This window comes from Nerophis ophidion, linkage group LG13 (genome assembly GCF_033978795.1).
Source record: "Nerophis ophidion isolate RoL-2023_Sa linkage group LG13, RoL_Noph_v1.0, whole genome shotgun sequence".
NCBI classification, from domain to species: domain Eukaryota; kingdom Metazoa; phylum Chordata; class Actinopteri; order Syngnathiformes; family Syngnathidae; genus Nerophis; species Nerophis ophidion.
The window spans coordinates 3,681,168-3,692,118 of NC_084623.1; the positions used below are offsets into that span (position 1 = coordinate 3,681,168).

Sequence of the window (10,951 nt, forward strand, 5' to 3'; positions counted from 1 at the left end):
TAAAGCACTACCTTGGTCGCCAGCATTTCAGGGTGGAAAGCGCTCGATGAAAGCTACGTGATAAACCATCACCCGGAAAACTTTGAATCAAAGTTGGAGGTATTGACATTGTTCAAAGTCCAATTGTCAGACATTGGCTTGAAGCGGTGGATGTTTCCGCACTTTTCTTTAAATCAAACACACATTTTTGTAGAAATATTTACGGACATTGGAGAACGATGTTTGTCTGCAGTTACAGGAAGTGAAGTTAAAGTACCCATGATTGTCAAACACACACTAGATGTGGCAAAATTATTCTCTGCATATGACCCATCACCCTTTATCACCCCCTGGGAGGTGAGGGGAGCAGTGAGCAGCAGCGGTGGCCACGCCCGAGAAGTGTATGTTTATCCTAAACACTTCATTTTACACACTATAATTTTTTGGACAATTCCACAATATCCTACCGTGGCCTTAAACGAAACTGCACATTTTTTCTTGAATTTTGCCTATGGTCAATCATTATAAGAGACTGGAACTCACACGGCTTTTATTTTTAGGATTCTTAAGATGATTAAAAAGCTTGGAAGATTCATTGCTTTCAAAGTCTCTAAAACAACTTCCAAACCCTCCATCAACGTATACATACATACTTACATATATATATATATATATATATATATATATATATATATATTATATATACATATACATACATATATATGGATATATATACACACACACACACACATACATACTTACATATATATCTATACATACATACATGTATATATATATATATATATATATACACACACACACATACATAGATACATACATACATACATACATATACATATATATATATATATATATATATATATATATGTATGTATGTATGTATGTATGTATCTATGTATGTGTGTGTGTGTATATATATATATATATATATATATATATATATATATATATATATATATATATATATACACATACATATAATGTAGTAACAGACACATTACAATATGTACAATGTTAATCATATTTTGATCATTTTAATCATTGCCGGTGCATTTTTTCTTACGCTGGGACGCACTTCCGACTTCCGGCAACAAATGCGTGTTCCTGCTTGCGTGTGTTTTGTAATCATGGCAGACTTGAGCACGAAGGGAAGAGTGAGACGTTGGAGCAGACGGAAGCTGAATAAGTGAGGTCGGTGTGACTTTGACGGTATAAATATGAAACTTGGAGACAAGCTATTTGGACATAAATGGAGTGCTTACCCAAAATAAAACTGGAAAAAAATGTCTTGGGGCCAGCTGGACCAAACAGACAACATTAAACACAGGCAGCACGTCATGCGTGTTATTACAGTACATACAGAGTCCAGCTAGCTGTGTACAAACAAAACAGTAAATAATACTTTACAGATACTAATATGATTATTTATGTTTTTCAGTCAGTACAGATTGGTGTCCTATCACATTGTGTTGAGCGTTACAAACTCGAAAGCCTTTCGGGCACCGACGTATCTTGCCGTCACTCACTCACGGCTAATACCGTAGCACGCCGATGTGTTACTACGCTAGAAAAAAAACTTCCTCAGTGTTGGACAATAACAATGTTGCAACAGCTCGGTTATTAAACAGGTTACAGAACATAAATTAATTGTCGGTGGTTTTTAAATGCATTTTTAAAGCGATTTAGAGGTAGAATTGATTGCTAACATTAGCTGCATTGCTATCCACGAGCTGATTTTTACACGCTAGAATGCAAAGAACAACAACTTTTGGCGTCTTGTCTCTCACGATTGCGAAGGATAGGCACAATTCCCCCCCAAAAAGTGCACGGTGACAATACGGTAGCGTGACATTTTGATCCGTACTAGATGGGCCAGCTCGCAGCTGGCATGAGTTTTGCTTGGTGTTGAGAAAAAGATGTTGGAGAAGATGTGAAGATTGCATACGACAGAAGAGTGTTTGATTAAAGCGTCTCGACAACACAAGGCACACTGGACCTTCTATCCAACGTCACGCCAGAAACAGTCCTTGGAGAGGGGCGGGGCTAGTGTGTCTTTATGACGTCCAATAGAAAAGGAGGACTACAAAAGTGCCTGAAAAGAAAGCACAAGCTCTCTGCTACATGGGAGGTGCCAGGGATATTTTGGTCTCCTGCTCGCCAAACGGGAAGGAAGGAAGGAAGCGGTGTCACTCGAGCGGCGCGGCGGAGATGCAGAGGTTGTTTAAGGCACAGGCCACCTGCACGATCTTGTCAAAGGTGGACATGTTGGACGTGCGCTCGGCGGCCGAGGCGAAGGGACTCTCCACGGGCCCGGTGAGCATGGCGTACCGCCGCCGCACCATGGACACCACCCGCTCCACGTGGGCCTGCACGTCCGCCGCCAGGGAGCCCTGCGCTGTCCCAAAGCGGGCGCCGCGGGCGGCCACGGCGTCGGAAATGTCCAAGTCCCGGCCGGCCAAGACCACGTCGCCCGGGAGGAGCTTGCTCAGAAAGCCGCAGCTCTCTGCCAGATCGCGAGGGCTGACGTTTCCCAGGATGCCCCTGGAGACGAAGGTGACCACGCCCTGCGGGGCCACGCCGATCAGGTAGTTCAAGACGTTACAAGCGACCGCCGCCCCCTGCTGGGGCTTGTTGCCGCTGGCAACCGGGCCCTCGCAAGGCACGGTGAAGCAGTCCACGATGACGGCGCAGTCCGGGCAGGAGGCGCGGAGGGCCAGCGGAAGGTTTTTCCTCAGCTCGGCTCGAGAGGGCCAGAAAACGGCGGTGGGCACCAGGGTGGAAGACATGATGTTGACCATGTGGTGCACCGTCCTGACCACGGTGCCCACCTTCACGCCAAAGCGGTAGGCCAGGTCCTGGTTGCGCAGGTCCAGGCGGAGACGCATGAGTGTGAGCAGGAGCTGCTGGAACTTGGACAGCTTCATGTTCCTGATGGCGTCCATGTGCGGCGCCAGGAGCAGCATGACCGTCTCCAGCACGAAGAAGTTGGGCAAGCCCGTGTAAAACTTCACCTTCTCGGCGTCGTTCCTCAGGGAGCTCTCCGACAAGGACATCTTTTCCACGGACTCCCTCAGCGCTCGGTTCTCGCGCCTCAGCGCCTTGAGGAGGTCGTCCAGGTCGGAGGTGCGGGCGAATGCCTCGTCCTTTCCGTCGCTGGTGGACTCGTCGTCTTCGTCCTCGTCGTCGGCGCTCATGGAGGACGACGCGCTGCCCTCCGCGTTGGCCTCGCTCTCCTTGGGACTCGGCTCGTTGGGTCCGGACCCGCCTTGGCGCTGCAGGAACAATAGGGCGTTGGCGGCCTCCACCCGCGCTTCCTGCTTGTCTGCTGCCGCCTCCGGTGGACCGGGCTCCTTCATCTCAGCAGTGAAGATGGAAGGAACATAGTCCGGAGAACGAGGGTTCTTCACTTGTTTACCTGCAGGCAGGAAACACTTTTTCTTACTCAGGTCAACTAGTCGCACACAAAACAGACCATTGACACTGCACACCACGTCGCATTTTTCTGCCCTTAAAGACCTACTGGAATGAGATGTTCTTATTTAAACGGGGATAGCAGCTCCATTCTATGTGTCATACTTCATCATCTCGCCATATTGCCATATTTTTGCTGAAAGGATTTAGTAGAGAACATCCACGATAAAGTTTGCAACTTTTGGTCGCTAATAAAAAAAACCTTGCCTGTACCGGAAGTAGCAGACGATGTGCGCGTGAGGTCACAGGTTGTGGAGCTCCTCACATCTGAACATTGTTTACAATCATGGCCACCAGCAGCTAGAGCGATTCGGACCGAGAAAGCGACTATTTCCCCATTAATTTGAGCGAGGATGAAACATTTGCGGATGAGGAAAGTGAGAGTGAAGGACAGGGCAGTGGGAGCGATTAGACACATTTACTAGGATAATTCTGGAAAATCCCTTATCTGCGTATTGTGTTACTAGCGTTGTAGTGAGATTATACCGTCGTACCTGAAAGTCGGAGGGGTGTGCACTGGCTCCCTGTTCATTTTAGAATTGATTGCGGTTTGTTTTTAAATCTTTACATGGACTGGCACCTCGATATATCTCGGACCTCATCCAAATTTACATTCCTGCGCGCGCTCCGAGGTCCGAGAGCCAGTTCCAGCTCGTGGTGCCCAAGACCAGACTTAAGACCAGGCGAGACAGGGCCTTCTCTGTGGTCGGCCCTAAGCTCTGGAACACTCTGCCGCTCCATGTTCAAACTGCTTCCACAGTGGACTCTTTTAAGTCTCGTCTTAAGACCCACTTTTATTCTTTGGCTTTGTTGTGTGGTCCTCCGTGTTTTTTATACACTTTGATTTCTATTTTACTGTTTTAATTGATTTTACCCTTTAAAATAGTTTTTAATCATATTTGTTTTTATATTGTTTTTTTTATATTGGTTCTATATTTATTTATTTTTTGTTTTTATTCAGTCATTGGTGGAGCACAATATTGTTTTTTAATATTGGTTTTAACATGGCTGTGCACTTTGGAAACGTTATTGTTGTTTAAATGTGCTATATAATTGAAGTGGATTGGGTGACCGCCAGTGTCTCTGAGGGAAGCCACGGAGGAGTCAAGAGTCGCAGTTGCCTCTTTGACAGGTGCACGAGGAACGACGCAAGCTCTGCTCATGTCTACGGTAAGAGCCGACTTTTTACCACAATTTTCCCACAGAAATCTGCCGTTTGACATGTGGTCGGGAACCGTGTTCGCTTGACCGCTCTGTTCCATTGTAAAGCTTCACCTTCGGGAATGTAAACAAGGAAACACCGGCTGTGTTTGTTTTGCTAAAGGCAGCTGCAATACACCGCATCCCATCTACATCTTTCTTCTTTGACGTCTCCATTATTAATTGAACAAATTGCAAAAGATTCAGCAACACAGATGTCCAGAATAATGTGTAATTATGCGATTAAAGCAGATTACTTATAGCTTGGATCCGGCTGGAAAAAAATGTCCGCTCCAATCCGTGACGTCACGCGCACGTGTCATCATACCGTGACGTTTTCAACAGGATACTTCACGCGAAATGTAAAATTGTAATTTAGTAAACTAAAAAGGCCGTATCGGCATGTGTTGCAATGTTAATATTTCATCATTGATATATAAACTATCAGACTAGTAGTGGCTTTCAGTAGGCCTTGAAGTGAAACAGATCAGATATTTGTTACCAGTCTAAACGCTCCAAAGTGGTTTTAATCCCATCTTTTTGCATCCGATTCAGGAGGAATCGATCTTGTTAAGTGTGACTGTGTCTAAACGGCAATGCGACATGTTTGCCACTTTTACGTCAACTTCGGCCAAGCTACGTCATTCGTGTGCGCAGGAAAAGACGCAGAAGTGGATCAGTCGTGGCAACATCCGGCGATCCCTTTCCTAAGTCATTTTTCACTAGTCCATAGTCCAGGGGTCACCAACGCGGGCACCAGGTCGCCCGTAAGGACCAGATGAGTCGCCCGCTGGCCTGTTCTAAAAATAGCTCAAATAGCAGCACTTACCAGTGAGCTGCCTCTATTTTTAATTATTTTTTATTATTTACTAGCAAACTGGTCTCGCTTTGCTGGACATTTTTAATTCTAAGAGAGACAAAACTGAAAGAGAATTTGAAAAACCAAGAAAATATTTTAAATACTTGGTCTTCACTTGTTTAAATAAATTAATTTATTTTTTTACTTTGTTTCTTATAACTTTCAGAAAGACAATTTTAGAGAAAAAATACCTTAAAAATTATTTTTGGATTTTAAAACACATATACCTTTTTACATTTTAAATTATTCCTCTTCTTTCCTGACAATTTAAATCAATGTTCGAGTAATTTTATTTCTTTTATTGTAAAGAATAGTAAATACATTTTAATTTAATTCTTCATTTTAGCTTGTTTTTTTGACGAAGAATATTTGTGAAATATTTCTTCAAACTTATTATGATTAAAATACAAAAAAGAATATTCTGGCAAATCTAGAAAATCTGTAGAATCAAATTTAAATCTTGTTTCAAAGACTTTTGAATTTATTTTAAAATTTTTGTTCTGGAAAATCTAGAAGAAATAGTGAATTGTCTGTTAGAGATATAGCTTGGTCCAATTTGTTATATATTCTAACAAAGTGCAGATTGGATTTTAACCTATTTAAAACATGTCATCAAAATTCTAAAATTAATCTTAATCAGGAAAAATTACTAATGATGTTCAATAAATTATTTTTTAAATTTTTTCAAAAAAACTCAAATTAGCTAGTTTTTCTCTTCTTTTTTTCGGTAGAATTTTGAATTTTAAAGAGTCGAAATTGAAGATAAACTATGTTTCAAAATTCAATTTTCATTTTTTTTGTGTTTTCTCCTCTTTTAAACCGTTCAATTAAGTGTTTTTTTCATCATTTATTTTCCACAAAAAACCTTCCGTAAAAGGAAAAAAATGTATGACGGAATGACGGACAGAAATACAATTTATTTAAGTGTGTATCAAACTGGTAGCCCTTGGCATTAATTAATTAATTAATTAATTAATCAGTACCCAAGAATAGCTCTTGGTGTCAAAAAGGTTGGTGACCCCTGCTAGAGTCAAACTAGGGTTGTCCTGATACCAATATTTTAGTACTGGTACCAAAATGTATTTCGATACTTTTCGGTACTTTTCTAACTAAAAATGGCTTTATTTGATCAATAAATGTTAGGGTAGATTAATCATATGTTTTTATATTGCAATTTTGTCCTCAAATAAAATGTTGAACATGCGAGACAACTTGTCTTTTAGTAGTAAACAAACAAAGACTCCTAATTAGTCTGCTGACAAATGCAGTATTTTGTACACATTATGAGGGACAAACTGTAAAAGAAAATATTATTAATCAACTTGTTCATTTACTGTTAATATCTGCTTATTTTCTGTTTCAACATGTTTTATTTACACTTCTGTTGAAATGTAATAATCTCTTCTTCTTCTCTTCTTTGATACTTTACATTAGTTTTGGATGATACCACACATTTAGGTATCAAACCTGTACCAAGTAGTTACAGGATCATACATTGGTCATATTTAAGTGTATACATTTTCAAAATGGAATTTTTTTTTGTGATGATGTAATTATAATAGTATCGCAGTATGATTACAGTGGATGTCAGGTGTAGATCCACCCATGTCGTTTGTTTACATTGTGACACCGGTGAGCTATTGTGTCCTCCTGCATGTTTAGCTATTCCTCATCCTCCAGTGATAATACAACTTGTAAGAAACGTACTTTATTTGTCGCCATGAAGGCGAGGATTAGTGATTTAGAAGTAGCTAAAACACTGCCGACTGCAGATGGAAGTTAGCTGCTAGCTAACTAGTCAGGGTTATAACTTCACCTTTATATTTACTTTTTACACCAAAATGCGTCCATTCTTCCTTTTCTGTCTACATGCTGTGTCTGCTTGTAAGTGCTCTGTGTGTGTGCGCTGCCAAAAATGCTCCACTCGTGAAACCGGCAGTGTCATGACGTGACGACGCGCCATCACATCTGTAAAAAAAAAAAAAAAAAAAAGCGAACCAGTACTTTTCAAACAGAGTAAAGTACTGTTTTTGATTCATTAGTAAAACGATACTATACTAGCACCTGTATACTGTACAGTCATAATATATATATATATATATATATATATATATATATATATATATATATATACACCGTATTTCCTTGAATTACCGCCGGGTATATAGTATGCGCCTCTCTAGAATTTCCACCGGGTCAAACTCGTCACGTCACGAATGACACTTCACCTGTTATCATTTTCAAAATGGAGGAGGCTGATTTCAATCATTTGAAATCGCATAAAGTGAAGAAGATTAAGAGCTATTCAGTAGGATTTAAGGTCCAAGCTATTGAATATGCTAAAAAGAACAGTAAGCAGCTATGTTTTATTAATATGCTGTAGCTGCGTGTGTCAAATTTGAGTCATTAAATGACTCCCGCCTCCTGGTGGTAGAGGGCGCTAGTGATCCTTCTTGCGACTACTCGGCTGCAGAAGAAGTGACAACAAGCAGCAAGAGTGAGCAGCGATCCTTTATTTTTTCCTCTCGCTTGCATTTTTAACATGGAGGATTACATATCTAAAATAAAACAGTTTTCTAAACTGGACTTTCAATGGAAGCAGTAGGTAATAAAGGAAGATCTCCATCGAGACAGAGAGACTTTTAAAACTGAAGAAAGATAAGGAAGACTTCTATAAACAAGTTATGGATGCTTTTGATCAGAAGGAGCTGCACATGGACTTCATTTATAAGTAAAGGTAAGACCATGATAATGTTTTTTTTTAATTAAATGTGCTTTTTATGATGGTATCCTTACATCACACTCAAATTTATAAGCACAGGCCTAAATTTACCGCATGCCTTTGGTAAGTGCCGGAGTGAGAAGAGGTTTTAAATTAATTAGCGCCCCGGCGGCAATTCAAGGAAATACGGTATACATATTTTGATTCTTAAGAAATAGTGACTTTTGAAGGACCGAAAATTCATTTAAAGGCATAGTTTTTTTAAAAAGCTGCAAGTAATAAACGCTTTTTAGTGAAACAAAAAAATGAAAATTGTATATATATACACACACACACACATATACATATATATATATACACACACACACACACACATATATATATATATATATATACACACACACACACACACACACATATATATATATATATATATATATATTTATATATATATATATATATATATACACACACACACACATACATATATATATAACAATGTATTTCTAGGAAATAGCGATTTTTGAAGGACCAAATTACTTGTACGCATATTTTCTTGTTACGTACATTGTGTACGTTTATTACGTCAATTGTACGGAATATGAACTGTACTGTGCAATCTACTAATGAAAGTTTCAATCAATCAATCAATCAAGTCGAGTAGTGAGTGAGAACCTGAGTGAAGTTGGCGCCCCCACCTGGTCAACATCTCCTAATAGTTTGTGTTCCTACTTTTTTTTTTTTTGGCTAAATATTATAGTTTGTGTGTAATTAATGTGATATCAGGCTGGCTGTGATAATAACATAAAAAGTACAATATTAAACCGATGTAGTTTGATCAAACACAGATGATTAGGACAGGTTTGGGGAGCTGAGCAGGTGGGACTCAGGTGCATGGCAAGTAACTTCCACAGCTGAGCAGGTGGGACTCAGGTACATGGCAAGTAACTTCCACAGCTGAGCAGGTGGGAATCAGGTACATGGCAAGTAACTTCCACAGCTGAGAAGGTGGGACTCAGGTACATGGCAAGTAACTTCCACAGCTGAGCAGGTGGGACTCAGGTACATGGCAAGTAACTTCCACAGCTGAGAAGGTGGGACTCAGGTACATGGCAAGTAACTTCCACAGCTGAGCAGGTGGGACTCAGGTGCATGGCAAGTAACTTCCACAGCTGAGAAGGTGGGACTCAGGTACATAGCAAGTAACTTCCACAGCTGAGCAGGTGGGACTCAGGTACATGGCAAGTAACTTCCACAGCTGAGCAGGTGGGACTCAGGTACATGGCAAGTAACTTCCACAGCTGAGCAGGTGAGACTCAGGTACATGGCAAGTAACTTCCACAGCTGAGCAGGTGGGACTCAGGTACATGGCAAGTAACTTTTCTAAATTGGCGTGGCTATACAAACTAGCATCAGGGAAACATAGTGCCTTCACACGATAATAGCAAAGGTGGATCTAATAAGCCAACATGGGGTAAAAAGGTGAAGAAGAATATATAAATAGTCACCGGAGATGAAGTGCGTGCTGCACAGGCGGCTGCCGTCGTTGGGCAGCCAACCCTGGCGGTTGACGGCCGCTATCCACCGCTGCTTTCTCTCGGCGTCCCGGGGGAAGCGGTAGAAGGACAGGCTGGTGCCGGGAGTCCTTCGGTTCCTGCAGCCGGCCACCACGCACGTATGAACCATAGCAAAGGCGGCGGGGAGTGCGCGGAGCTCCGCCAGCTAGCCGCGCTAGCTAGCAAGCAGCCTGGCGGGGCTTTTGACTCCCAAAATGGCGGCCGAGGCGCGAACACAGCAGAGAGAAGTCCACGGAAGGGGCGGGGTCAACGTCTGACGTCATACGTAGCTCACCACCAATTCATGCTCACGTTACGGACGCAATTAAAAATACTATTAAGTGCATATATTTCAACATTTAATTTTGTCACTGTTGGAATAATTGATACTTTTTGTACACCAAAGATGCAATGATACGACATAAGGTCATCTACATCTTAGCTTTGAGTTAATATCTATTAAGGAACACTATTAAGTCATGAATTCAATCAATATAATAATAGTGTGAGAGTCCAGTCCATAATGGATCTAACATATTAGTGAGAGTCCAGTCCATAGTGGATCTAACATAATAGTGTGAGAGTCCAGTCCATAATGGATCTAACATATTAGTGAGAGTCCAGTCCATAGTGGATCTAACATAATAGTGTGAGTCCAGTCCATAGTGGATCTAACATAATAGTGTGAGTCCAGTCCATAGTGGATCTAACATAATAGTGTGAGTCCAGTCCATAGTGGATCTAACATAATAGTGTGAGAGTCCAGTCCATAGTGGATCTAACATAATAGTGTGAGAGTCCAGTTCATAATGGATCTAACATAATAGTGAGAGTCCAGTCCATAGTGGATCTAACATAATAGTGTGAGTCCAGTCCATAGTGGATCTAACATAATAGTGTGAGTCCAGTCCATAGTGGATCTAACATAATAGTGTGAGAGTCCAGTCCATAGTGGATCTAACATAATAGTGTGAAAGTCCAGTTCATAATGGATCTAACATAATAGTGAGAGTCCAGTCCATAGTGGATCTAACATAATAGTGTGAGTCCAGTCCATAGTGGATCTAACATAATAGTGTGAGTCCAGTCCATAGTGGATCTAACATAATAGTGTGAGTCCAGTCCATAGTGGATCTAACATAA

At 41.2% G+C, this 10,951-nt stretch overlaps 1 protein-coding gene across 1 annotated transcript; it reads right to left on the minus strand.

Annotated features, from left to right (window-relative positions):
* Positions 1 to 1,007: 1,007 nt before the first annotated feature.
* LOC133564138 (uncharacterized) lies at positions 1,008 to 10,046 on the minus strand. Its single transcript, XM_061918270.1, has 2 exons — positions 9,761 to 10,046; positions 1,008 to 3,415 (listed from the first exon to the last, which is right to left on the minus strand). Exons 1-2 carry the CDS (start codon positions 9,936 to 9,938, stop codon positions 2,187 to 2,189), a joined length of 1,407 nt encoding a protein of 468 aa, XP_061774254.1. The 5' UTR covers positions 9,939 to 10,046; the 3' UTR covers positions 1,008 to 2,186.
* Between the last annotated feature and the right edge of the window lie 905 nt (positions 10,047 to 10,951).